Here is a 27,460-nt window from a genome sequence, read left to right as displayed (position 1 = left end):
ATATTTAATATTCAATATTTAATTCAAATGTTGACATTGTCTAAAAGAATTTTTTTGGATGGAAGATCTCTTTTAAAAAAACGGTATATTTCTATAAAAATTTCCGAAGAAATTCGGCAAAGTCTTTTAGAAAAAAAGCCTATTGTTGCACTAGAGTCTACAGTTATTACTCATGGATTAAAATACCCTGAAAATCTTCATTTCGCACTTGAGGTTGAGCATACTGTACGTAAAAATGGCGCAATTCCTGCAACAATTGCTTTCATAAATGGACAACCGGTAGTTGGTGCATCCAAAAGCGATATCACTGTTCTTTCTGAGATGTCTAAATTTGAAAATGATAAAAAACCTGTTAAGGTGTCTCGAAGAGATATACCCTATGTCATGAGCAAAAAGCTTATGGGAGGAACAACTATTGCCAGCACAATGATCTTTGCCCATAAAGTGGGAATAGATGTTTTTGCAACAGGTGGGCTTGGAGGTGTTCACCGTGGAGTAGAATTTACAATGGATATTTCTGCAGATCTTGATGAGCTTAGTAAAACTCCTGTTGGTGTCATATGTTCAGGACCAAAATCCATTTTAGATATACCTAGAACAATAGAGTATTTAGAAACAAAAGGGGTTTATGTATCTACTTTAGGTCCAAAGGGAACTAATGTTCCTGGATTTTTTACCTCTGATTCTGGTGTTTCCGTAAGTTTAAAAACCTCCCTTTTAAAATTTGATTTTTTTTACTGATAGTACAGTCACCTTATAATTTTGAGACCCCAAGAGAAGTTGCTGAAATTATATGTAAGTTCCGTTTCTATGCATTTTGAAATAAAACTAACATTCAATCAGACAATATTAAAGAGTTAAACCTTTCCTCAGGCTCTGTATTTTGCGTTCCTGCTCCCGAAGAAATAGCATTACCGAAGCAATATATTGACGAAATTATTTCTGAAGCTCTAATTAAAGCAGAACATAATAATATAGTCGGTAAACATATCACACCATTTTTATTGGGGCAGATTTTGCAAAAAACTGGTGGAAAATCACTTGAAACAAATGTTGCATTTTTACTCAATAATGCTGCTTTTGCTGCAAGTGTCTCTCGTGAGTTGAGTGTGATGCAAATAGAGGTAAGTCATTAAAAAATTAAACTAAAGATTAGATTCGAATTTAAAATTAATTTTGAATTTCACTTTTGCTAACTTAAATCAGAAAGGGAGAACCTTGAACCAGCCTTCAAATATTTATTTAAGTTTAGGCAATAATAAAACTGCCAAAAAATTTGAATGCATAATTGTGGGTGGATTAGCAATCGACACAACATGTACTTTTAATCAGAACACAGGACTAAAGCCTACTTCAATACCTGGAACAATCAAAAAAACTTTAGGTGGTGTTGCCTATAATGTTACTAAAGCTAGTTTGCTACGAGGAAAAAAACTATCCGTGAATTCAAAAATTATAACATCTATTGGTAAATCAGAGTTAAATGAAATTTCTGATAAAATCGACACTGAATTTTCTGAGAATTATAATTTGCCTTTTGATAAAACTGGATTATATCTATCAAGCAAGCATCCTAGTGGGAACTATGTAGCAATGCATGATTCTTCTGGCGAACTTTTGGTTGCATGCTCGGATATGAAAATATTTGAAGATATTAAAAAAGACTTTATTGAAGAAAACATAAAGTCATCAAAACCCAAGTGTGTTCTTTTTGATGGAAATATTGGACATGACCAAATGGACGCAGTCATTAAATCTTCTCGAGAATGTAATTCAATTTTAGGATTTGAACCTACTTCAATTTTCAAAGCTAGAGCTATTGCAAAAGTGCCTTTTAATTTACATTCAAAGTTGTTAAAAGATGTTATTCCGAATAACTCTATTGATTTTGCTTTTCCCAATTTTTATGAGCTAACATCGCTTCATGAAGAGCTTTCTAAAAACGAATATTTTGATGTCAATAAATGGTTTCCCGTTATAGATTCCCTTTCATTGGGTGACACTTTTAGATCCAAAATTCAAAATTTAGCTAAAATCTCCCCACAAATTCAAGCTGAGTTAAATGACGGAATTGTACTCAAAGCTATTCAGATATTACCTTATATCCCCAATCTTTTTGTAAAACTTGGGTCTAAAGGCTTACTTCTGTTTCAATTGATTTATGCTCCTGATAAGATTGATTCCTTAAAAAAAACCTCAGGTACCTCTGAAGTTGTTGAAGTCTATCAATATTCCAAAAATTTGGCTTTGGTAATTCAGTATTTTCCTTCTCAAAGAAGTAACAATGTTGTCAGTGTGACTGGGGCCGGTGATACCCTATGTGGATTTTTGTTGGCGGAGCTGGCTGCTGATAAGACTTGGCTGTATGATAACTCAAAGAAAATCCCTATAATAGAAAAGGCTTTACTTGCAGCTAAACTTTCTGTTGAAACTGATGACAGTGTCTCTTTTAAGATATTGGAAATTTAATATTTACGAATCCACATTTTATGGAAGATTTATAGGCATATATATATAATATAATATAAATTAAATTAAATTAAAATAGAATTGAATGGGTGTTGTTTATCAAAATGAACCATAAAATCGCAGACTTCTTTAAAGGAACATAGAGGTGGATCTGTACTATTGGCAATATATAAAGTATTATGAAGAATACTCCATTGTATCTTCAATGACATAAATGATTATAAAGAAGTAAGACCATTAATGGCGTTAGATCTTGCACTCTCGGATGCAGGATTTTTTCCGGTTAAATAGTGAAGTATCAATATTTTTGAAACGTTAGGGTCTTCAACTGTTCCAAGAATTGTTTCTTTAGCAGGATCTTCAGCTTGAGCAGCAAAATAAGATATCTTCAAGGAAGCATTTGAGTCATGAACTAGATGAATAATGTTATACTTTGGAACAGACATTTTTCGAGAAAAGGCTATTTTTAATTGATTAACACCTTGTCCCATTTCATCAATGAGTTTAACGTGTGCCGGGTCTGACATTGAAATAGCTGGATGATTGATTAATTCTTTATAATGAGAATGATTTAAAACTCCTCGTACAAACCCATCACGAAGATGGCTAAAATCTGTATTTCTGACAGGAACGATTCTAATATCAAAACGTACACCATGATCAAGAAGGTGAGAAATGACTTTAGTGCCTAGATCAGGATCAAAAAGAGCATCCTTAAGACTTCCAGATGAAAAATCTTTGGTTGAAAAATTCAGAATTGAATGTGCTAACTGTATATCGTTTTTTGCAATATAAATTCCTACTGCATAAACATGAAACGATAAAAATGACACAGTTCTTACACCGACACCCAAGAGCTCATAACAAGTGCTTGACGATTGGCAATCTGATAAAGAGATAGTTGATGGAAAAGGGGGACATTTCGTTTGAGGCTGAACAAAAAGTTTTCCTTGCTCATTGGAGACTAATACAGACTTGGGATCTGGTACGCCTTGAGTTGGTGAATCGAGAAACACAATTTTTTTTTTGTAGTGATGAAAAGCATAGAACCCCAATCCCAGACCTAAGCAGGCACCAGGTAAAAGTCGATATGGCCGTTTTAATAAATTAAAAGGTTTTGAAGATCGAAAAATATGACGAAAAGCAAAAGTCATTTGTTAATTTTAGTTTTAGTTATATATCTATATTTGTCAATAAATATTAATTAAATTTATCCAGGTAAAAGTGGTTCACTAATAAGTCATAGTAAACTTTAGTGAGTTTAACTCTGAAAAAGTAATAGTACTAAATTAGTTTAAATAAGTAGACTACAGAATTAAAAAACGCTTATTAATATAACTAATTATTTACAATTAACCTGGTTATAATAAATGAGGCCCTGTTAAACATAGTTTAATAAAATAACTAATTATTTATTATATTGTTATTATAAGAGACTTAGTGTACTACGTTAAGTTGAACAGATAAATCAGGTTTCAGATTTTTCACAATTAAATAAAAATAAAAATTAAATTTAGTATATTTTAGTCCTCCATTTCCTTGTCTTCGTCTTTTTTTTTGTCACCAGATTCAACTTCCTGGACAACATGCTCGGCTTTTTGGTGAAGTTCTCGTTCTTCTTTTTTTTGTAAATATAGTTTAACATTGTGTCCAGCAGCAAAGTTTGCTTCTTCCTGAGTGTACGGTCCTTCTTTAAGCTCTTTTACTCGTCTCTTATGAAATCGGCCCTTCATATGAGTATTCTTTGCAGAAACGGAATCAAAATATTTAGCACAATTGATGCAATAATATTGGCCTAATCCTGGTTTTGTTTCATCTAATGGTTGGTGATTAAGCTTGGTTATGGATTCTTTATTTTTCATGTCATCATATAAAATTTGGTCGGTTGCCCTAAAGTACATATTAAAATTAATTCTTCTTAAAACATCCTCTCTAATAATACATACCGTGTATATCTTTTTTGTTTTCTTCTTTTGCTAGCTAAAACTACCATTTTAGCTTTTTATATATTACAAATGATTGCTTGATACTATGATATTTTTATTAACTAGAAAAAATAAAACTTTTTTTGTTTAAAAAAGATCTAATCTAATTCCAAGTATAAAATTTTTGTAAAAAATAAATTACATAAGCTTGCTTAAATTTTATGTAGGTTAAATTAACTCATAGGTTACCCTGACTTAATCATAGAAGTCATCATCATCATCGCTTTCATGTAAGTTATTTGAATTCTTATCCCTAGAACTTCGTATTGTTAAATGCTTTCTAATCTCTCCATATTCTTCTTGGTTCTTTAATAGTCGTCGATCACTATCTTTAACTGCACCCATGTTAATTAGCATTTCTTCTATATCCTCTTCTTTTGTTGACATCCCTCCTAATTCTTTTAATGTGACATATTGTTTCTTCACATTAGTATTTAGATATACTAGAATTGTAGGACAACTTTCAGGACGATAATTTTCATTTATTTGTCGGCCGTCAATTTGCACAAATTTAATATCTTTAAATTTTTCTGCTGCTCGCTGAAACAAACCTGACAAAAGTTTAGATTCGGGAACTCCATTGTACATAATATGCAAAAATACAAACGTATCATTTTTTGAGGCATCGGTAACCTCAGAAGTATATTCAGGTTTGCTAATAGTTGAAAGTTCTCCAAATTTATTTCGAGAAGTTTGTGCTTTAAGCTCCTCCATTCTTTTGCGGCGATATAATTCTAGAAACTCCTCATCCTCTTCATCCTCTAAATCATCAAGTTCATCCAATGTTTTGTTTTCCAACCGATTATCATGTGCCTTTTTTAAAGACTCCTGTAATGCTTCCTCGATTAATTCATCTTGTGATGGTTGTTTTTGGGGAATAATTCCATGTTCTCGAAGGATATCGTTCCATTCAGTATCCTCAGTGGGGTCGACTTCAACATTCATGTTTAACTTTATTTCTGATGAACTAAGTTGTGTGATTTTTAATTTTTTTTTTTTTTTTTTTTTTTTTTTTGAAATTACATAATCTATTTAATTTCTGCCTTATTTCTACTGTACTACAAAATATATTACAAAAAATTAAATGTCTTTAATTTTCCCTAATTTATTATGCCAGCTGTGAAGGCGCGTGGTTGCTTGTGAGTGGTTTTGGAGTTGGTTTTCGGTCTGCCAGAACTTTGGCCAAAATAGAATTATTAAACGTGGAGGAAATCCCAACGGCAACTCGGCGTTTAATAAAATCTGTCTTGGGTGTCAAGTTTTGCAGTCTGGACGACTTGTGAGATTATGTCATAAAGGTCGTTCGTGAAAAGGTGAAAGGGGTTCCCAGTGCGAAGGGAAGTTGGGATGAAGTCATAGCATGGGCATGCTGTGAGTATGTGTTTGGGGGTTTCCGGTTCCGCTTCACAGAGCGGGCACTTGTTTTGTATGTTTTCTTCGTTCTTGGTGCGTTGTGTGATTTTTAATCTTACATAAAAAAAAAGAGGTGGTATTCAAAATATTGTGACAAATTTTGTTGTGGTGTGACAACTACCAATTTTTTGTATCCTAATTAGGATAGGCTTAACAAGGTTTCCAATTGACGTATTGAACAATGTTTACTAAAGCAAATTATTCCTTCAATAAATATTTTTTGTTATAATTATCAAAAGCTTTATTTGCCTTAACAAAATAGTCGTAATTGCAGTTAGATAAGTTTACTATGCTTATAAGCATCAAACATATATTAGTGTATTTGAAAATAAAAGATCGTGTTTAAGTTTTGAAATTTTATAATTTCGAAGTCAAAAAAAAAGTTTTCGTTTTGTTTGTTTTTATTCAAGGGATAATCATAAACCTTATATATCAAGTTTATTAGGCACATCTTTTCAGCCAAGATTGTTACATACATAATATATGATTTGAATTGATTTCAATAACCTGACAATAATAATGAAAAATATACTAGTCATAGATCCTGGTTCTTTTCTTTTTCATTTGAAATCGGCTTTTCCGTAGAGATTTCTCCACATTTGGCTATCTTAACGGCTTTAACAGGCTTATCACCCCAAGATGTTCGTGTGTTTTCAATTTTTTTCACCACATCAAAACCCTCTAAAACTTCTCCAAAAACAACATGTTTTCCATCAAGCCAGGGTGTCGAAACAGTAGTAATAAAAAATTGACTTCCATTTGAATTAGGGCCGCTGTTTGCCATAGAAAGCTTCCAAGCACTATGTTTCACAGAAAAATTTTCATCTGGAAATTTTGGACCATAAATAGATTTTCCACCAGTTCCATTGCCCTCAGTAAAATCACCACCTTGTATCATAAATTGTTTAATGACACGATGAAAAATAGATCCCTCATATCCATATCCCTTTTCCTTAGTGACAAGAGCACGGAAGTTTTCAACAGTTTTAGGAACGACATCTCCGTACAAGCCAATCACAATTCTCCCAAGAAGTACATTATCCTGTTCAATATCTAAATAAACTTTATTGGTTATTTTAGGGGAATCTTCAGCATCAACTCCTCTAAGTAAGGACATGAAAACTAAAAGAGCAGTGGGAATCAGGGTGGCGATAGAAAAAAAAATTTTCATTTTTAGAAAAATATTGCGTCTTAAATAAACAAAAGAAATTGATAGGGTTTCCGTATTTAAGTCTTTGTAAAATAAATAATAATAAAAAACAAAGGATGTGTTGATTTTCGGAAAAGTAAGGCAGCTTTTTATTACACGATATTCAAGTGTCACTCTATTATATTTGTCAAAAAAGCCTAATGACAAACTATGGTAAAGTATGGGGGGGAAGGGAAATTAAAACCCTAACCTCGAGAAAAAAGACACTTAGTTAATAAGAAATTCCAGCTTCATATCCGTAACCTATTAAATAATGAATTTCTTTTCTTCCACATCTCTATTCATTATGGAAGAATCAAAGAAGCAAATAATTGGGCATCTTGAAGAACTTGCAAATAAATCTAAAGATATAAGTAATGGAAATGTTTTAGTCGACTCTAAGATTAAATCTCAAGAAGTTAATGGTGTACTTACAGATAACAGAGAGAATGGCATACGCCAAAGAAACGAGCAAAACATAAACAGTGGAGATCCCTTGAAATCATCGAAAGAAGATTTGCCATCTGTTATTCCACGAGATGTTAGACTTTTGCATTTAATATTGGCATCAATGGGTGTAACATCATACGAGGATAGAGTTCCTCTTCAATTGATGGATTTTGCTTACAGATTCACACATGGAATCTTACAAGATGCACTTATTTATAATGATCACGCCCATTCTTCCATTACCCCTGCCGGCCTAGGTCCAGCTCAGAAACCCCTTACTACAGAAGATGTCAGATTAGCCATTGCAGCTCGTCTCAATTATCAATTTAAGCCTGCCCCTCCAAAAGAAATGTTATTAGAGTTGGCACAAGAAAAAAACAGAAGACCCTTACCAATAATTCATGAGCAATGGGGTCTTCGATTGCCACCCGAAAAATTTTGTTTGACTGCCAAAGAATGGAGCTTTGAAGAAGAAAAAGAATCTTTGCAAAAGAAAAAGAGAATAAAAACCAATGATGATATTGTTGTTTCAGGGAGAGGGGTCTAGTTTGAAAGTTTTATTTTTATTTTATATATTTATTACAAGCATAATAAGTATGCTTATAAAGGATTAATAGTTAATATGTTTATAATATCTCTTCACTTTTTAGTTTAAGCACTTTCGATAACTCATTTCGCAAAAGTGACCTTGAAAGGTTCTTTCCTATAAAAATTAACTTGGAAGGAAATTTAGAAAGTCTCCATTCTTCGGTCGCTTTAGAAAAAACAGGAACTAATTCATAAGTTTGTCGAACACCTTGTAAAATAAAAACCTTGTCATCTAACGTAACGAGTCTCCCTTTCGATCTATGAATTTCAACATTTGACTCTTTTAATTTACCCTCCCAAAGAACAAGTTGTATCCAGTTTTCAAAAGCAGTTAATTCTTTTGCATTCAACTTAGGAAAAGATACTGCAACGGTCGTTATCCTCTAAATATTTTTCATTTAGTTTTTATTTTTAAACTTCTTAAAATGTTTGAAAACATACCTTATCATGCCATCCATGTGAATGAAAGCTTTTTTCGATATATGTATTATTAGAATCATAGGAGCGAATATCAAAAATCACATCTAATGGAACATTTGAAAATTTGGTATCATATATTTTAGCAACAGAATTAATTCCTTCAACACGTTTGTGTATATTATCTAATTTTTCATTGGATTTTATACGATCGATTTTGTTAAGAACTATCACATCTGCCAAAGCAATTTGAACGTGCGCTGTCGATATCCCATCATTTTCATTAACATCATCCAATGATTTAAGAATATTTTCCGCATCTAAAACAGTAACAATTCCGTCCAAATATAATTCTGAAGCTAAACCATCATCCAACCAAAAAATATTCGCTATAGGACCTGGATCTGCTACACCGCTTGTTTCAAGTAAAATATAATCAAATTTACCTTTCCTTTTCATGAGATTTTCTATTGCCTGAACTCCATTATCTTTAACTGTACAACATAGACATCCATTATTGAGTTCAAGCCATTCTTCAAATTCATGTTCCCCGTCTTTTACAACCAATGATCGCTCAATATCAACAGCTGTAACAAACTATTAGTATCAACAATAATAGCACGGTTATAAATATACTTACAATCTCCAAACTCTAAAATAAAAGTCGATTGAAAAACAAGTTAATAAAGATTTTCTTCTACGTTAAAAATTATTTAAGCCTGGAATTTTACTCACCGTTTAATATAATAGCAATTTTTTTCTCTTTTTGAGTTGTTAAAAAATTCAATAATGTTCTAGTTTTAAGATGTCAATTTTAAATTTTAACAATTTAACAATTTCGAATATCAATAATAGTAATTTTGCATACGATTTCCCACTGCCAAGGTACCCAGTAATAATTGTAACAGGTACTTTTGACTATTTTTTTTTTTAGTTCACTCGAAAAATAATTTCTTATCATTGATTACTTACTTGATTTTCAACAAGGTCTTCTTTTGGATTATAAGATTTATCAAGTGAAAACTGTGAGCTATCAAAAAGCTCTGGAGGCTCTTCGTTTTCAGAAAATGACATCAATGTTTAAATTATATCCTCTGAATGAAAAATAAATGAATGTTTAAAATTTAGAATATTGCTTAAAATTAAATGTTTTAAATAAGCTCAACAAGTAAGTAAACTGAAATAAACTCAGGAATATAATTAAAACAATAAGTAAAGTAGTTACATCAACTTACCCTGTTTTAATCCATGTTACTGAAAGTTTAATAATAAAGTTACATATTATATCACATATTTACCAGAGTAAGTTTATAATCAGCAGTATCGAAAGTATAAAAACAAGACGAAACTTAAGATTTAGTAATAATGCCGAAAGTACCACCCAAAGCTTTTGAAGTAAACGGACAAATGTAGAATTGCTATAAGATGTCGCATGTATGTTATCAAGCCCAATAACACTTTCTTTATCCTCCAACCGTTCTTCAGCCAAATTGTTCAATGGAATAGGTTCTGCTATCGTATTTGAATTTTCACTGGACTCTAACTCAAATACGTCTTTAGGATTGATAAAAAATGAAGTTAGAATTCCTGAAGCATATGAAACTCTTTCTGAAAGAAGAAGAAAGGGCACTGAAATGAAAAAAAAGTTGACAAAGTGGCGAATCTCATACGAATGGACTAGTTCGATGTATGAATTCGTAGTATTGTACTTGTTATTATGCAGCCCCATATCAATCATATATAGAATCCCTTTGGTGTCAGCAGCCATCCAAATATGAAATTGGAGAATAAAAGTTTCTAAGGAAACTTTTCCAAACCAAGCAAATCCTCTAGAATAAAAGTTTATTAAAGAAGGGGTGTTACGAACAAGAACAAACCCGATGATAGGAAGAATACTAAGGTATTTGTTTACTTTGTTGTATTCTGTTTTTTCCTCATATCTTCCACTTAAAACCCAGTAACTAACCAAAAGAACTGATCCAATTACTAGGCCCAAATGTCGAAATTTTAACAGTTTGCTGCGAAAATCATGAAGTTCGTCATTATTAACTAGAATAGAAGTTATCATACCGGCATGAACAGCCCAAATATCGAGCATAACCCTGAATCTCCATTCTCTTAAGTTCCATGAAATACGGGCCAATTTCTCCAGTACCCAAAATATTGCTTCCAATGGGCCAGGAATCGAAATGAAAAAATAGACAAAAATCCCAGAAATAGTTACTTTTATCAAAGACGATTTTAGGCCAATATTGTATTGGGGAAAGATTCTGTATGTTAACCATACTATTCCAAACCAAAAAGTTACTAATGGAGAAAAATAGTAAAATAAGTAATCAGTATTCATAACATAAGCCAAAAAAATAGTTAGCATATTAAGACGGCAAAGAACAGAAACTACTCTTTTAAGACCAAAATCTGCTTTCTTGGTAAAAAATACAGTATGGCCATAACCTGTCATAAATAAATATGAAGCAACCATAACTCTGATTGCCTTATATATTGGTAATACCTTTGATCCCCCAGTAATGTGGTATATTAAAATAGCAATCTGCATCCATCCTTTCCATTCATCTGTTTGAAATCGATTTAAAAATGTTGCGTTTTTTGGATTGGCAATTTTGATTGAGGTAAAGGAACCAAAAAGTAACGATATTATACATAATCCAGAAAATTCGCTCCACTTAAAATTTTTGTTTCCTTTAGAAAAAATCTGTGTACGGTCACAAAAAAAACCATACGCTAAGCAAAGGGAAAAAATCATAAAAGCTCCTTGGACGTTTTGCCAAGTTATTTTGGCTTTGGGGTTTCCATTTGACACCTTTGATCCCCAGCCTTTTAATAAGTAGTTTCCGATCATAATTACTGGAATAAATGCTACTGTTAGCAAAAAAACAAAAAGATAAGTTCCAGCTGGTTTAGGGTAGTTTAAACAGCAAGTTTTGGCAAAAGGATAAGAAGTCGAAACTTTAGTATTACAAACCATATTATACAAAATATCAGCCTGAAGATTATAAATCTGGTCAATATAATGGACGCCTTCTTTGTCATAATAATCGCCTCGACCCTCAGCTAACAAATTAAAAACTTGAGTAATTAAAATATTATTAGATGTTGGAAAAGCATTAATCAGGATATTATTTAGAGTTTCAAGTCTCACAGTACTAAAGTCTTCACTACTTTTACCAGAAAGCTTTTCAAAAAATGGGGTAAATACAGGTGCAATAAACACTTTAACATCATTTTTTTCAAGAACAGATGCAAGGTCTTTTACAGCCTTTTGGAATTCGCTTTGATATTTATCAGGAAATTTCTGTGCATATTCAAGACCGAAGGAAATATAAACAAAAGCAGTATTCTCGTTATTTTGGGTATTTTTAAAAAAATCCAATCCATCAGCAGTTAAAAATGGATCGAATATAAACTCAAAGGAGGAGTCACTAAACAAAAACTTTTCATTTGTTTCATTTGTTTCGGTTGTTTCGGTTCCCAAAGTGCTATTCATAGCTCTAATCGAGCCATAAAAGGTTTTCTGGGCCGTTGAATCACCAATAAAAACAACTTTTTTATTTGTTAAACATTTTGAAGTATCTTTGGACGTATAATGCTGAAGAATGCAATTAGGTGCCTGCCAATTACTGAGCTTTTGATGATCTTGTAACCAATATCCTGATAACGCTATATCAGCACAAGAATCTGTCTCTAAAGAATAACATTACAAATCAGAATAAATCATAAATTAGAAAAATTAGAAAAATTTAAAATAACAAATAACAAATAACAAATAAATCCACTCACCTGTTTTGTGACTAAAAAACGCCACAGCTATAGATATCAATGGGACTATAATCCAAAAATTTTGTCTTAGCAAAGATATCATAATACCAGTATCCTTAATTTTGATTCTTTCCTTAATACGATTAGCAAAGAAGTATATCAAAACTCGAGTTATGAATTACAAAATAGTCAATCAAGGGGCTTGAGGATTTCTTTGCACTGCAACGTGGATAAATAATTACCTAATTAGTTATAAGTTATTATTATTATTAAGCTTATCAACATTACTTAAATAATTCAACTAAACATCACTTATATTTAAAAAGGTGGGCTACATTTCCCCGCTATGTGAACTCGACGATGACGTGCAAGTGAAGAAGAATCACCAAAAGCCTTGTCACATACATCGCATTTATGGGGTTTTTCTCCAGTATGAACCCTCATGTGAACTGTAAGGGCAGAACGTTGAATAAATTGTTTTCCACATATTCCACAAACGTTTGGTCGGTCCCCTGTATGTATTCTTTCATGTCTAACCAAATCAGAACGTCTGGTAAATTGTTTGGAGCATGTCATACAAGAAAAAAGTTTAGATTGTAAAGTCTGTAACTCATATTTTTCTTCATCTCCATCGTGTTCCTGCTTATCAGGTGTCTGTCTTTTTTCTTTTCTGTCACCTCCTTTACCATTCGCTTTATTTGTTTTATTTGGTTGTTCCCGTTCTTCTCCACCCATATGTCCATCTTCTTGGTTTGTTTCCTGGTTCGACTCCTGATCCTCTTGCTGAGTTTTCTCTTCATCTTTGTTTTTGGTTTCCTGATTTTCTTCTAGATAATTTTTTTCTTTTATTAATCCTAGATTATTTTTTATATTACTGGTTAAATCCTTTTGAAATATTTTTCGTGACATTTTCTGTGAATTATCCTTAATTTTCAGTAATGAACGCTGTTCAACCTTTGTTTTCTTTAGATTTATTTCAAGCTTCACCTCCGAATGTTTTTCTAGGCTTAATGCAGTGCCTTTTTTTTTATTTATTGTATTATCTTGTTCTAATCTTTTAAATCCGTATTTGTTTTGATTATTCAGTAAATTAATCGAGTTTGATTCCTCCATATTATTATTTGCCTGTTTTTTTTGTTTTTTCTCTAGATATTCTTGTTGTTTAATTTTACTTAGAATCTCTTCTTCTTTTTTTCGCTTTTCCTTCTCGTTATGTTTTTGATTATTGTGAATAATTCGATCATTCAATAAATTAGGACTTAGATCACTTGAAAAGATTGGATTTGGATTCTCATGCATATAACTCTGTAAGGTATCAGATAAAGCGACATTCCTGTCAGAATATGTAATGAGATTTTCCCTTTCTATAAATGGTTTGCAACTGTAAAATGGTTTATGGGAAATTGTCATTTCGTTTAAAGAAACAGGAATATTATTTTGTAACGATAATGTATTGGGTGAAAGTGAAAACGAACATGTCGTATCCTCTAATAGTAATGACTCTTTATGAATGTATTTATCTAAATAAATATCATTTCTTTCAAATGAATTATTTTTCAAGGTAGCATTTGTTTTGAAGCTATTTTCAGATGTTTCTAAAATAAATGGAGATGGCTCCGAAGATTGTAAACGAGAAGATTTTAGTGGAAATAAAGGTGAGATATTTGGTGAACAATCTTGGGTTAATTCTGGCTTTGATAAGAAAGAAGACACTGTATTTTTAGTAATTGAAATTTTTGCCCTTTTTGATTTTTGATTTGAAATTTTGAAAAAGTCTGGTGTAACCCCTACAGTTTCATTCTCGTTTTTATTTAAAATCGAAGTAATGTCCATGGCCTAAAAATTTGTCAGTTTAGAAAATTTAATTAAAGTAGCGTATTAAGTTATCTTCTTCTCTATCTCAGGTAAAAATATAGCTTGGTTTTTTGGGGGGAAAAAAAATTTGAAACTATTGCTGAAGATGAGGATAAAATCATTTGTTAGATTCAACAGTTTAAATATATAACATGCTTTTTGTCGTGTGGGTTTTAGATGAACCCATAAAACTGGAATGTCTCATGCAATATTTTGTAAGATTTTTAGAACCTTAATTAAATCAAATAAAAATAAGGTAAAAGAAAAAAAATAGCCCATATCAAAAACTGCTTTAATCCTCCATCTAAGATGAATGCACTAATTAGTGTAAAGAGTAATCTAAAAAAAAAAAAAAGGGCCAACCACCTTCTTAACAATTGCAACATTCTTGGCCGTGGTATCAATGAACTAAAGAAATCCGTACAGCCATCATTTTGGCTTATTACAAGTGATGTCGTGTTACATCCTAAATCAACATTTTCTACTCTGAAACCATAACTGCAAGATAGGCTCTCCTATGTATGTATCTTTTGGTATCACCGACAGGGGAGGGGGTATATGGTTGCTTTTGAAGGTGGGGCTTCCTCCTTGAATCATCTCTACAATTTACAAAGCTCTAAATTTCTACTAGTCAGATTCTGACTCAAAAGACCCCAAATAATCTCAAGTTTCTCAGTGTTTTGAAAGACTTTTATATTATCATATGTTAGAGGAAAAAGTGAAGTTCGGAGCTGGTTAGATAGTTTGAATTTTGCGAACAAAGTGCATGATACAATAGCAGAGCTTGTAAAAATGCTTGAGCGTCAAATGAAAACAAAAAGTTTAATGTCTGTTTAAAAAAAAAAGCCCTGGTTTGTAAGTACAAGACGTTGAGAAATAATTTTAAGTATAAGTATTGCCTGAAAAGATTGTGGGTTTTTATTATAAAATTTATAATATTTGGTTTATTCAATGTGAAAAAAATACAAAAAAATACAAAAAACGGCTAGTGGAAATGGTAAGTTGGTGGTGATTTCGCAATACTCGTTTTTCCGGTGCTTTTTATTCAAATGCCAATTGACGGAGACAAGACTTTCTGAGATGAATGAAAAGTACATCAGTAAGACATGCACTTGTTACGGGACAGTGAAACCCAAGCTGTCTCTGAGTGGACATGAATACCAAAGTGACTTGTGTAAAGTCTCTGTTGACAGAGACGTCAAAGAGGCCAGAAACATCCTAATCAAGTGTCTGGCCTCCTCCACATAAACACATTGAACACATTAAACACAAAAGCGCCATGCCACTTTAAAATAATTAATGCTATTTTGGCGTACATTTCCATGAACAGTAATTATGTGCTAAAAAGCAACACTCTTAACGAGATCTTTTAATGGCATATGCCATGAATAATATACTTAAAACAATTACACTCATTACATAATTTTTTTAACTTGAAGTCTTTTACGATTTGAAAACATTTATTCATAAGCATACACATTTATTATTTGTCACATGTCGTATCATAATTTCTAGCCCTAACCCATTCATATTCCTTTTGACAACGTAACGAATTTAAATATATACTAAATACATATATTCGAACTAATTAATCCCTTTAATTTATTGCACAGAAAGGAAAAACACATCTACATAGAAATGGAGTCACATATGTCCGAAGATAATAAGGAATCACCGCCAGCTATTCAAGGTACACAGGAAACCTCTCTTCAGTCATCTGCTTCAGCAACAGAAGAAAGTATCGTTGAAAATATCAATCTGTCTATTCCAGATGATAAAAAAGTTAATCCCCACACCACACCTTTCGAATTTGCATTATCAACATGGTCAAAAATTGCACTTTCTCAATTACAAAGGAAATTGGATGATGAGGGTGTTGAAATTCTCCAATTGCAAAAAAATTCTATTATTACACGAAAAGAGTTGGCGTTGCGCACCAAAACTTTTAGAAAACTTTCTGATGAAGTGAAACTTACAGAGATTAAAAGTCTTCTGAAGTTGTATCAAGCTGAAATAGACAATCTAACTCAAAGAAGCAAATTTGCAGAATCTAGCTTTATGAATTTGTATAAACTTATTGCTGAAGCGCCTGATCCAGTGCCTCTTTTAGAAGCATCTGTTGATTCTGTATTAGCTGCATCGGATGTAGTTAAACTAAGTGATGAAAATTCAATGTTGGTTGAGAAACTTAATAAATGTGCAGATTATGAGCAAATTAAAACAAAGCTTAAAGATTTAGAAGTGAAATCAGTCGAACTTTTAAACACTAAGGTTTTAGCAAAAGAATCCGAATTAAAGGCTATATTTGATGAAAAAGAACGACATTGGAAAGAAAGAGAAAACGATCTTCAAATACAAGTACAAGAAGCAAGGGAACAAATAAAAGAGCTCAGATCCAATACTGAAGTTCTTCAAGCAAGATTATCTGCCAAGTCTCAAGGTCATTTAGCAGATTCGATAACTGATAAAAATACTTCGAAGTCTACAGGGAGAATAGCTGAATTAGAGTTAGTTGCTAGTGACTTGGAGCGTGCAAACAAAAGAGTACTTGAAACAGAAAAAAGGAATGTGGAACTGCGCTCAGAGCTTGAAACTGTTCGCTCAGGTACTCAAAATGTGGAAAAAATACGAGAACTTGAAAGTCATATTTCTGATTTGGAACGTAGCAATTCAATTTTGGCTGCACAATTGGATACTTCAAGAAAATCAATTGCTCAATCTAAGTCTTCTTTTCAAAAAAAAATTGACTCGTTATCAAGGGATATTGAAAAGGAACTATCAGAAAATAATTTGTTGAAACAAAAGATTGATTCAATGCAGGATTACGAAAGTATAAAACGAGAACTCGAGATTTTAAAAAGCATGGAATTTGATGAAGAAAGTGATGACTTTAAAAAGAAGGAAATAATTCACTCATTTAAAGACGCTACTGATAAATTCAAGGATGATGAGGACTATGAATTTGCCGAAAATATTGAAGGAAGTGAACATGCAAAAAATTCACAGTCTTTGGAACGAATGATGCATACCCGAAATAAAAAACTTGTCAATGAAATAACTCAAATGAGAGTCTTAAAGATTTCCCTTGAAAATGAAGTTTCTCAATTACAGACTCGTTTGACCGGCTGTTTAAAAGAAAATTCACATTTGAAACAACTGAGCATCAAACTTGAAGAAGATTTAGCCCAAACTAACGATACATTTTCCAAATATGGATCTACATCTGGACCAGCCATGTCAGTCGTTAGTGGGTGGGGGAGATCAGTTATAGGAAATAATTCAACATCAATAAAAAGATCAGGCAGGTTATCTCCGACTGTTTCAATAGTTGGTGGATATGAACCCAATGAAATGGCAATGCAATCTCCCCCTTCTCCTGACTACTCTATTCTACCCATTATCACTCAACAGAGAGATAGGTTTCGAGCTAGAAACTCCGAATTAGAAGAAGATTTGAAAAAATGTTGGGCTACAATTTCTCAGTTGAAAAAGGAGCTTGATTCAGTTAAACGCGATAATGTTGAATTATATGAAAAGGCTCGTTATGCTTCATCATATAAAAGATCAACAGGCAACAACAGTTCTAAAACAAAATGGACCCGTGCTGAGGAAAGTTATCGTGACATGTATGAGGAAGGTATTTCTCCATTTCAACAGTTTAAAGGACGGGAAAGTGAAAGAGCACTATCAAAAATGGGGCCTGCAGAACGTGCGCTTTATTCCCTTACTAGAACTATTTTGGTTAATAGAACATCGAGGAATCTGTTTGCTGGATATTGTGTTGCATTACATTTGATGGTTATGAGTATTTTGATGTATGGCTTGACATGGCATGGCAATGAGTTTATACCAGCAAATAATCCAGTAATTGATGACTCTTCAACCTTATAAACAAAAATGTCTATTTGAAACCTAGATAATCCAAGATTTTGTATAGTTTAAGTGACGTAATGAAAATATGCTACAGATCTTTACCAGACATTTATACGAATTCAGTTTTTAATAAAGAATTTTTTTGTTCAACATTAGCATTTTTTATATAGGGTCATAACGTTTACTTAAGCAGTAGCAACTTGCTTGTCTTCCTCAGCAGCAGGAACAGACTCAGCCTCAGGAGCAAGAATAATCTCAATGTGGGAAGGAGAGCTCTTGTAGGCATTGATGCGACCGTGAGCACGGTAAGTGCGGCGACGGACCTTAGGAGCCTGGTTAACCTGAATGTGCTTAATGTAAAGAGTAGAGGCATCAAGGCCCTTAGCCTCAGCATTGGCCAGAGCATTCTTAATCAAGTCAGAAACAAACTTGCAAGACTTGACAGGCCATCTAGCCTTGGTAACACCAAATTCCTTTCCCTGGGCGGTGCGACCAATGCTACCATTGAAACGGCGGAAAGGAATAGCACGCTTCTTATCGGAGACAGCCTCAAGGTACTGAAGAGCCTTGTTGGCTTGCCAGCCGCTAACAGCCTGGGCAGTCTCGCGCGTGTTCTTAAAAGAAACACGAAGGTAAGAACCTCTGGAAGAAGCGCTGTTGGAAGCGTCAATAGAAGTAGCAGCGTAGCGAGTCATTGAGCCGACGTGGATTTGTGCTGTCAGGTAGGTGGTCGAAGGGGGGAGGGACAGAAGGTGAGAATAACACTCAAATTTTTTTTTTTCTTCCAAAATTTTTTTCAGATATGTTCCAAGAACCTTAATCGTAATATTACAAGATATAGTTACGCTGTAACAAAATGGCTGATACACTCACTAGAAAACTATGTGACTTTTATTTCTACTTATAGATGTATACATTTTGCCCTAATTATTTTCAATAATATTAGCCCTTAATATATAAAATTAATAATATATCTGTCATATTTATTAATAAATATACATATTTTGAAAAATAACTAATTTAATTTTCTAATTTATTAAAGTAAAATATTTGAATTAATTAATAATAATTCTTAATTATTTTATTTTTCTTTTTTTTTAAGATGAATTTTCTGCTTCGAACCCAAGCCAAATAATCATAATTTTTTCTGCACCTTGGCACTTAAAACTAAAAAAAATTATATAAGCTTAAGCAAAAATAAAATTGAGGTAGGGTAAGAGGGAAAAAATTTTCTAGATTTTTTTTCACTAAGTCCTTGATTTTTTTTAAAGACTTTACCGTTAACCAATAACTCCATTTTTTTACTGGATATATCTACGACCTGTTCATATTCCTAAAAACACTAAAAAAAATGGCATTTAATCAAGGAAGAGGAAGAGGCGGTCCCCGAGGTGGCGGTCGCGGTGGCCCCCGAGGCGGCGCTTCTAGTCGCGGTGGCCCTCGTGGCGGTGCTCGTGGTGGCCGTGGTGGTTCCCGCGGTGGGGCTGGTGGCCGTGGTGGTCGTGGTGGTGCTCGCGGTGGCCGTGGTGGAAAGTTTGGGGCTGGTGGTGCCAAAGGTGGCGCCAAAGTTATTGTTGAACCTCATCGACATGCCGGTGTTTTCATTGCTCGAGGAAAAGAAGATTTATTAGTTACTAAAAATATGGCTCCCGGTGAAAGTGTTTATGGTGAAAAGAGAATTACAGTGGAAAGCGGTGATAAGTCAGATGGTTCAGCGCCTACCAAGACAGAGTACAGAGTTTGGAATCCTTTTAGATCAAAGTTAGCTGCCGGTATTCTGGGTGGTATTGATGAATTTGGCATTGCACCAGGGAAGAAGGTTCTTTACCTAGGTGCTGCATCCGGCACATCTGTTTCTCACGTATCTGATGTTGTCGGCCCTGAAGGTGTTGTTTATGCAGTTGAGTTTTCTCCAAGATCTGGTCGTGATCTTATTTCTATGGCTCAAAAGAGACCAAATGTTATTCCTATTATTGAGGACGCCAGACATCCTCAGAAATATCGCATGCTGGTTGGGATGGTTGATGCAGTTTTTGCCGACGTTGCTCAGCCCGATCAAGCAAGAATTATTGCTTTAAACTCACACTTGTTTTTGAAAGACAAGGGAAGCGTTATTATTTCTATCAAGGCCAACTGTATTGACTCAACTGTTGATGCGGAAACTGTCTTTGCACGGGAAGTTCAGAAACTTCGTGAAGAAAGAATTAAGCCTTTAGAACAGTTAACACTCGAGCCCTACGAAAGAGATCATTGTATAGTAATTGGAAGATATCTCCGATCAGGAAACTAAAAAATTTGAGAAGATATATGAATATATATACTTTTGTTGTTAATTAATGTGTTATGGATATTTAGATGTTTAGTTAGAAATTTATGTGAAGTATGGTACAAAAAATGTTACAATTCATAATGAAAATAAAACCCAAATGTAACTACTTTTAAATTTTCGCCTATTCCGCAACTTGGATAACCGCCACAAAATCTCAAAGCAAATACACAGATGAAGAAAACAAACGGATTCACATCATATATAGAATATATACTGCTTTTATTGGCGATCACATCACAAGTAGTTCTTGCTACTTTAAACTGTGATATTCATGTAGATGGTGTGTCTTTTAATCTGGCCCCTCTACAAGGAACATATCAAATTAATAGCACTATTTCTACACCCCCGTCAACCAACGACTTTACATGGCTGTTTGATCCATGTGCTTCTATCATTCGCGAAAATGACAAACTTCCTTTTTCTTCTGAATGTCCCGATGGATCTCAAAGTAAGTTATCGGTAATATTGTTGGTTTTTTTTATTATTTTTTATTATTTTTTATTATTTTTTATTATTTTTTATTATTTTTTATTATTTTTTATTATTTTTTATTATTTTTTATTATTTTTTATTATTTTTTATTAACGCTTTGTAGTTTGCGGTATTCAAAGAGTGATGCTTCCTGGTAGTGATCCTCTTTTGGTTTCTATTATACCTGTTGCTGGTGATTTTGACGGAAAACAAACTGGTGCAAGAATTGAACTTATCAAGGAAGAAAACAGTGAGAAATCAAAGGGATTACGTGTTTCATTAAAAGGTAGTTCATGGGGTGAATCAACCCAACTTCAAGGAATTATTGAGTTTATTTGTCCCGCTTCTGATGGTAAAAATGATATCTCAAGTTTACCAAAGTACGTCTCCTGGGATCTCAACTCTCTTCGCTTAACCTGGACGACAAAATATGCCTGCGAAAATGCTATTACAGAACCAGGAAATGGTGATCACAAGGGTGACAACAAAGATGACAACAATAAGGGCGATGATGATAGTGATAAGAATTCTGATAATGATGAAAGTAAATCTTGGGGATGGTTCACCTGGTTATTTATCATTGGAGTTTTGGGTTCAGCAACATATATTATTGCTGGATCTTGGATTAACTATAATAGATATGGATTATCAGGCGTTGATATTTTGCCACATGCTGATCTTTTGCGAGATCTTCCATTCCTTATACGTGATGTAATTCGAAAGATAGCAGGAACTTTCTCTGCAGGGAATAGTAGAGGCGGCTATAGCGCTGTTTAAATAAAAAAATACAGATGTGTTATTTGAAAAGATTTTTTTTCATTAAATCAATTTGATACGTTCAATTCATCCAATGCGTTTATCACATTTTTGTATGTAGTATCCAAATACAAACGTTTTTTTTCAAACGCTTTTAATTGTTCTTGGTATTCTAAACGCTCATTTTTCATGGCGTCCAATTGTTGGTTTAATGGAATAGACAAAAACATCTTTCCTACTCCTTTCCAAATAGGTCTCTCTGTAGAGTTTGTCGAATATTGCGTTAACTCCTTAAGTTGATTTTCAGTTGCTTCCGAAAGTCTTTTGCGGCGAATAAGAGATGCTTCTTGAATGCTAAGAGTCTGGAGTTCCTTCGATACAGTTATAGCTCTTAGCTGCATCTCCCCAAGTGTCTATCTACGTTAGAAACCAATAAATATAGGCAAATAAATTTTAATTTACCTTTTGTAAAGCATCGCTGGATATCGACATTAGATTTTTTATTGTCTTTTTACTAAAACTTATTGAATATTAGTGAAAGATAATTGTTAAGCTGAATGATGTTCTAAATTTAATTGTGAGTGTATGAAGGTCTGACATATAAAAAAATTATGTCACACGCTTCAGAGTGGCTTAGTAATTCAAAAGCCAAATAATAACTTAGTTACTAAGTAAGCATAGCCAAATTTGAACAAACAAAGTAATGAATCGTAAGTTTAGATCTATGATGCAGTAGTTTCAATATATATTATGAAAATATTACAAATAAATAAGGGTAAAAGAAAATATAGTTAAAGACCCTCATTTTTTATTGTCAAGAGATATGATTAATACTTTAAGTATTATTGTGTTGTATTAATATATCAAAAATAAAATGACAGGTATCCCAAGGTAAAAGAATATAAATCTATTTATATAGGCGATTTTTGTATTTTGTCATAAAAAGAGAGCGAAAATAAAAATTTTTAATTAATCTTAAAAAGTTAATTACATTAATACTAATTAAATTATAAACAAAGTTTTATTTATTTTCAATAAATGTGAAGCAATTCATGGAGAATCGGTGAGGATTTGGAAGAATATAGGGAATTATCTAAGATATATATAATTTATAATAATTGGAGTTGGTTACTGAAGCACATGTAAATGATTCTTGGTTGTCCGCGGGTTTCAGTAACTATACTCCGACAATAACCAAATTTCTTTAGATTTAAGACTTGAGATGCCCTTTGAACTTGTTTTAAAAGAAACCACATAACCTATCAATTTATATAATACTATTACTGTATAATAAAATCTATCATATTTATCTATTTCACAGATAAACAAAATCAAGATTTTAAATAAAAGTTATATTTTCGCGCTGTAGGAGATGTAATGTTGAAATTGAATTAAAAGTTTCTTATGAAAACAGAAATTTATATATTGAGAATGAAAAATTTACCCTTTGAATAAAAACCAACTGAACAAACAAACAAATCTAAGTTGATCCTATTTTTTGGAATTTGATAATTATTTTAAGTAAAGTCGTAATAACCCGTTGGATTCAGTTTAACTAAGCAAAATTATTTAGTGTAACTTTCTAACTTCATTGATGCATTAGGTAATAGGCACATTTTAGATTACGGAATTTCCGTAGAATAATGGTACATTAGCTATTTAGACGTTTTAATTTTGCCTTACCATTTAACATTAAAGTTGGTTTGACTTATTATCTTCGGTTTTTACTCATGGTTAAATGTATGTCACGCTTTCTCGTGTCACTAATGTAATAAACTTATTTGGCTATCTGATTCTACTGATGATCGAACTGTCATTAATTGTTCAGAATTTTTTAAAGAAGCCTTTGCTCCCCATTCTGAGCCTGAGCCTTATCTTAGCTTTATGTTTTTTTTGTATATTTATAATTGCCAATAGCCCTACTACATAATTGCGAATAGCAGTAGCACGGGTAAATAGCAGTAATACTTAATTATAATTGTAATTACATATAATAGAGTATGCTTACCCTATAAAAAAAACTGGCCCGAAAAATATTATTTCGCTGAAATAGGAAACAGAAGCCAGCACGAAACAGAAGCCAGAAACGAAATTATTCTTAGCTAAACAAATAAGCCTGCCTGAAAATTTTGTATTGTTCTATAAAGAAAAAAAATGGGTAAAATTACCCTACTTGTTCATCAAGTTAACTATGGATATTTCTTCACGTAGACATGACCAAGCTTATCAAGTCATCAAAAATGAATTAAAAACAATATTCAAAACAATCTATAAGGAAATTACAGAAGCTATTAAAGACCTATTTGATCTTCTGTTTTAAAATCATGAAGTTTTTACACTGGATACTCATGTATATTAATTTCAAGATGGAGAGTGATTGCAAGAAGAGATAGAACAACGTCCAACAAATCTCAACCGGTTTTCCAGGATGCCTGAATCTTTACCTGTATTCATCTGCAATATCAAACCTATAAAATATCAAAGCATTGTTTTATCAATCTATTTAAATTATCAACTTTTGATTTTCTACCCATCTTGTGTTGTGGTTAAAGGGCCTACAAGATTGAGACAATTAGGTGATTTTTGAAATGAGATCAAGGTTAGGTTCTCGAATTTATATTTGATCCTGCCTTTTTTTTTTCTAGCCTAAAGCAAAGACTAATCAAGCGAAAACGTGACTTTTTCGGACCAGTTTTTTTTATAGGGTAAGCATACTCTAATTATTAATTTCACCTGCCTTTTCTCTTTTTCTTTAGTTTTCTTCAACCTGTATAATCACACTTGAAAATAAATGGGTGGGAAAATGGAAAAGTTTCACGTGACAAATTAGTCAGGATTGTGTTGGTTTTTAGTTAGAATTGAATCAATCTTAGTAATGTTTGTGTGGATGATTATCAAAGAATTCCCAAGATGGTAATTTTTTTAGGGTGAACCCCCAAAAAATTCATGGAAATTATCCCATGAAAGCATATAGTTCTCTTTTAGCTCTCATAAATGCAATAATCATTCTAACCCATAATTAAACAGCAGAGCCTTAGGCTAAGATGTGAGCGTAGCGAGCCACCATTTTTTGAAAAAAAATGTCAACACCAATACTAACATGTTCTTTTTCTAATTTTTTTGTTTCCAAAAACATATAATTCTCATTTAGCTCTTATGAAACTATTAATCTACTTTGAAAAAAATATTCTTTTTTTCTACAATCTAACAATCCATTACCACTCATAAAAAGTCAAATTGAGCCTTATTTAATAATTACGACCATTTTTAGATGTCAACATAGCAGGCCAGTATTGTTGGAAAAAAATGTTAACACCAATGCCAACATTATCAATTCCCCACACAAAATCTTTGGATTAGTGGTTTATTTATTCAGTACTATTATCATGGACTGTACTTGTTCAGATTAATTATTCACTTAAATAGTTTGAATCCTTTTTTCAAGTCAAAGTTACCACAAATCGATATCGGTGATAACACACCTTGTTAAGTTAATAATAAACCTCATTATTTAAAAAAACTATTCGTTAAAGGAAAAACAAAGGAATTCAAAAATTAAAACTAAAAGCATGTAATTACTTAGAATTTTTTTTAAAAACATAAAGCTAAAAATTATTCTATTTTTATGTATATGAATGAACTATTTGAGTAGTAATTTAAGAAATATTCTTGATTTCATAAAAATTTGTTATCATTTTTAAGTAATTATCATGTTGCATGGTAAATATGATTACTTCTGGCACAGTGAAACTGGTAACCAAGTGTAAATACAAAATAATAAAATGTACGCTCCAAAAAAAAATTCACAAATTTGTGAATTTTTACATAGTTTATAAATTAAGTATTAAGGGGAGTGTGATAAAAAATGTAAACATCATAGTCGAACTTTGAAATTTGGATCCATGGGTGGTACCAATCTTGTTACTATTAAAGTAAACATTATGTTATAGCTGGTCATTTCAACCGTGCTTAAATAATAATTATAATATTTATTTATAAACAAAAGCGAAAAACAAATAATAATAAAAAAATAAGGGATGATGAATTATTTACCAACTGATAATCCACGAATTAACAATGTTAAGCAATTCGTTACAAATATGAATTAACATTATATCATTTTAACCTAGGTTTATTCGGGAACAAATTCAAGTTGAATACAAAAATATCAGGGAGGACCAATCAAACATATTAGCAGCCTTTTAATATATCTAAGGGATTTTTAGTAACCTGAATAACAATAATTTTTAAGAAAAAGGAATATTTAGTTTGAAAGTTGATTTTGTTCAATGATTGACGGGAATCATTCTGATTAAATTGCCTCTTGTAACAAAACATCTCAAACCAGTTTAGATTTTGGAGCAAAAGTAACATTTTGTGTTTATTATATTAATTCTATATTTTATGGTGAATACAATTGTTCTAAGCTTACCAAAAAAAAAAAGAAAGTAAGGGTCTCTTTTCATTTTTTTTCTACAGGTTTAACTATGTGAAAAAACAAGAAAATGCTAAATGGCTTAATACCATGGAGATTTACTATTATGTTAACAATTTTGATCAATGATAGTTTAATGCATGGATATATACACGTGATTACTTAAAGCCAAATTTGTCAATTAGTTTTTTTTTATTTAGAATTTTCTCGATATCATGTTTAGGTATTTATGAACAAATGACCTAGCTCCCCGGGTGATAATCCCCACAAGAAAACTATTTACTTGTAAAAGAGCAACTTTCAAAGTTGGCCTATTCATTTATTGGAAAAATAAACAAAAATTGTAGCAGATGTAAGGCACTAAATAGAAATCTAAAGAGGTAAAAAGACGATTGAAATGTTTAAAGAACTTGCTTAAGATGTAAAAAGGAATTTTCTGAGATAATCGACATGAAATCACTATCTTAACATACGAAATGATACACAAATGACTGGTTTCATTTCATTTCATTTTTTATTTAATTGGTTTCTTATTATTGGAATCAAAATATCACTTGATCAATTAATGGGGTTGAGGTGCTACAGCATAACAGTGTTTATGAAGTTTACTAAAAACTTACTTCAGCAATTGAGGGGTACTTTTTCTTCTGATTTTAAGATGATTTTGTTCCACTTGTGCGGTCAACCCAGAAAATAAAACAAATTTAAATAGTTGGTATATTGGTACATGCATACGGATTAGGTAAATATTAATAGGTAACATGCAAAACAATTAAAGAAAAATTGGCCTCGTTTACAAAAGAAAAGTTGAATTAGTTCTTGGCCCATTATTTCGATTCTTCAATTATTTCGTTCAACCGTTCCAAGCTTATTCTTTTAACGTGATTTTGAAAGCAAAATGCTTTTTTCAAATTGCAGGTATTTTTTTGTTTGCTGTGCCAAGAATTTCCTAATTTAGATTTAAAGTTTATTTATGGTACGAAATGTCGTCTATCTAAGAAATACGATTTACTTAAAAAAATATTGATGCATCGATGAGACCAAGTGGGGATCCGGCGAGAGACCGAAAGCAAAGAGGACTAGAATGGGTAAGCGGGTGAAAACAATACAGGGCTAGGGTTTTGTAAAAAAAGTGATCACTTTTTAATCATGATTTTTTTTTTAATGGAAACAGCTTTTTTAAGCGGGTATTTGTGTGCAATTTACGTAACTTTGAGAACTTGCAGAAGGGACCGAAGGCTCTCCGATATTTTGTTTATTTGTTTTCCATGAGGCTTAAATAGAATTCAGGGCCATAACTATGCCATAAGCCAAGTGATGTCCTTTGTTTTTTTTTTCCTACAACTATTTACTGCCTAGAATTTTTCTTTTGCTAAAGACTGATCAGTCCCTCATGAGGGAATTTTTTTTTATTATTTTCCTTCGAAGCTCAATGATCATATGGATCTTAAGAG

At 32.3% G+C, this 27,460-nt stretch overlaps 12 protein-coding genes across 12 annotated transcripts; 5 read left to right on the top strand and 7 right to left on the bottom strand.

The window, feature by feature from the left end:
• Nucleotides 1-27: 27 nt before the first annotated feature.
• SAPINGB_P005678 (uncharacterized protein) lies at nt 28-2,469 on the top strand (the record flags this gene model as incomplete). The annotated part of the gene is made up of 4 exons (XM_032000392.1): nt 28-696; nt 750-795; nt 844-1,124; nt 1,207-2,469. 4 exons carry the CDS (start codon nt 28-30, stop codon nt 2,467-2,469), a joined length of 2,259 nt encoding a protein of 752 aa, XP_031856283.1.
• A 218-nt stretch (nt 2,470-2,687) lies between these two features.
• SAPINGB_P005677 (uncharacterized protein) lies at nt 2,688-3,623 on the bottom strand (the record flags this gene model as incomplete). The annotated part of the gene is made up of 1 exon (XM_032000391.1): nt 2,688-3,623. The coding sequence occupies one exon, from the start codon at nt 3,621-3,623 to the stop codon at nt 2,688-2,690; it is 936 nt and encodes a 311-aa protein (XP_031856282.1).
• A 369-nt stretch (nt 3,624-3,992) lies between these two features.
• On the bottom strand, nt 3,993-5,399 carry SAPINGB_P005676 (uncharacterized protein; the record flags this gene model as incomplete). Its single annotated transcript, XM_032000390.1, has 3 exons — nt 3,993-4,359; nt 4,416-4,449; nt 5,006-5,399. The coding sequence occupies 3 exons, from the start codon at nt 5,397-5,399 to the stop codon at nt 3,993-3,995; spliced, it is 795 nt and encodes a 264-aa protein (XP_031856281.1).
• A 1,003-nt stretch (nt 5,400-6,402) lies between these two features.
• SAPINGB_P005675 (uncharacterized protein) lies at nt 6,403-7,038 on the bottom strand (the record flags this gene model as incomplete). Its single annotated transcript, XM_032000389.1, has 1 exon — nt 6,403-7,038. One exon carries the CDS (start codon nt 7,036-7,038, stop codon nt 6,403-6,405), a length of 636 nt encoding a protein of 211 aa, XP_031856280.1.
• Nucleotides 7,039-7,363: 325 nt separating this feature from the next.
• On the top strand, nt 7,364-8,053 carry SAPINGB_P005674 (uncharacterized protein; the record flags this gene model as incomplete). Its single annotated transcript, XM_032000388.1, has 1 exon — nt 7,364-8,053. The coding sequence occupies one exon, from the start codon at nt 7,364-7,366 to the stop codon at nt 8,051-8,053; it is 690 nt and encodes a 229-aa protein (XP_031856279.1).
• Nucleotides 8,054-8,132: 79 nt separating this feature from the next.
• On the bottom strand, nt 8,133-9,585 carry SAPINGB_P005673 (uncharacterized protein; the record flags this gene model as incomplete). The annotated part of the gene is made up of 4 exons (XM_032000387.1): nt 8,133-8,477; nt 8,536-9,108; nt 9,152-9,163; nt 9,484-9,585. The coding sequence occupies 4 exons, from the start codon at nt 9,583-9,585 to the stop codon at nt 8,133-8,135; spliced, it is 1,032 nt and encodes a 343-aa protein (XP_031856278.1).
• A 220-nt stretch (nt 9,586-9,805) lies between these two features.
• SAPINGB_P005672 (uncharacterized protein) lies at nt 9,806-12,700 on the bottom strand (the record flags this gene model as incomplete). The annotated part of the gene is made up of 3 exons (XM_032000386.1): nt 9,806-12,213; nt 12,310-12,354; nt 12,694-12,700. 3 exons carry the CDS (start codon nt 12,698-12,700, stop codon nt 9,806-9,808), a joined length of 2,460 nt encoding a protein of 819 aa, XP_031856277.1.
• A 3,080-nt stretch (nt 12,701-15,780) lies between these two features.
• On the top strand, nt 15,781-18,033 carry SAPINGB_P005671 (uncharacterized protein; the record flags this gene model as incomplete). The annotated part of the gene is made up of 1 exon (XM_032000385.1): nt 15,781-18,033. One exon carries the CDS (start codon nt 15,781-15,783, stop codon nt 18,031-18,033), a length of 2,253 nt encoding a protein of 750 aa, XP_031856276.1.
• A 167-nt stretch (nt 18,034-18,200) lies between these two features.
• SAPINGB_P005670 (60S ribosomal protein uL22) lies at nt 18,201-18,710 on the bottom strand (the record flags this gene model as incomplete). Its single annotated transcript, XM_032000384.1, has 1 exon — nt 18,201-18,710. One exon carries the CDS (start codon nt 18,708-18,710, stop codon nt 18,201-18,203), a length of 510 nt encoding a protein of 169 aa, XP_031856275.1.
• A 656-nt stretch (nt 18,711-19,366) lies between these two features.
• SAPINGB_P005669 (uncharacterized protein) lies at nt 19,367-20,305 on the top strand (the record flags this gene model as incomplete). Its single annotated transcript, XM_032000383.1, has 1 exon — nt 19,367-20,305. One exon carries the CDS (start codon nt 19,367-19,369, stop codon nt 20,303-20,305), a length of 939 nt encoding a protein of 312 aa, XP_031856274.1.
• A 210-nt stretch (nt 20,306-20,515) lies between these two features.
• SAPINGB_P005668 (uncharacterized protein) lies at nt 20,516-21,592 on the top strand (the record flags this gene model as incomplete). The annotated part of the gene is made up of 2 exons (XM_032000382.1): nt 20,516-20,792; nt 20,940-21,592. 2 exons carry the CDS (start codon nt 20,516-20,518, stop codon nt 21,590-21,592), a joined length of 930 nt encoding a protein of 309 aa, XP_031856273.1.
• Nucleotides 21,593-21,639: 47 nt separating this feature from the next.
• On the bottom strand, nt 21,640-22,063 carry SAPINGB_P005667 (uncharacterized protein; the record flags this gene model as incomplete). Its single annotated transcript, XM_032000381.1, has 2 exons — nt 21,640-21,984; nt 22,034-22,063. The coding sequence occupies 2 exons, from the start codon at nt 22,061-22,063 to the stop codon at nt 21,640-21,642; spliced, it is 375 nt and encodes a 124-aa protein (XP_031856272.1).
• Nucleotides 22,064-27,460: the final 5,397 nt, after the last annotated feature.

This window comes from Magnusiomyces paraingens (genome assembly GCF_902498895.1).
Source record: "Magnusiomyces paraingens strain CBS 517.90 genome assembly, contig: contig5, whole genome shotgun sequence".
Classification (NCBI taxonomy): domain Eukaryota; kingdom Fungi; phylum Ascomycota; class Dipodascomycetes; order Dipodascales; family Dipodascaceae; genus Magnusiomyces; species Magnusiomyces paraingens.
Note: the sequence above shows the minus strand (reverse complement) of the source record. Positions and strands in the feature narration are given on the sequence as shown.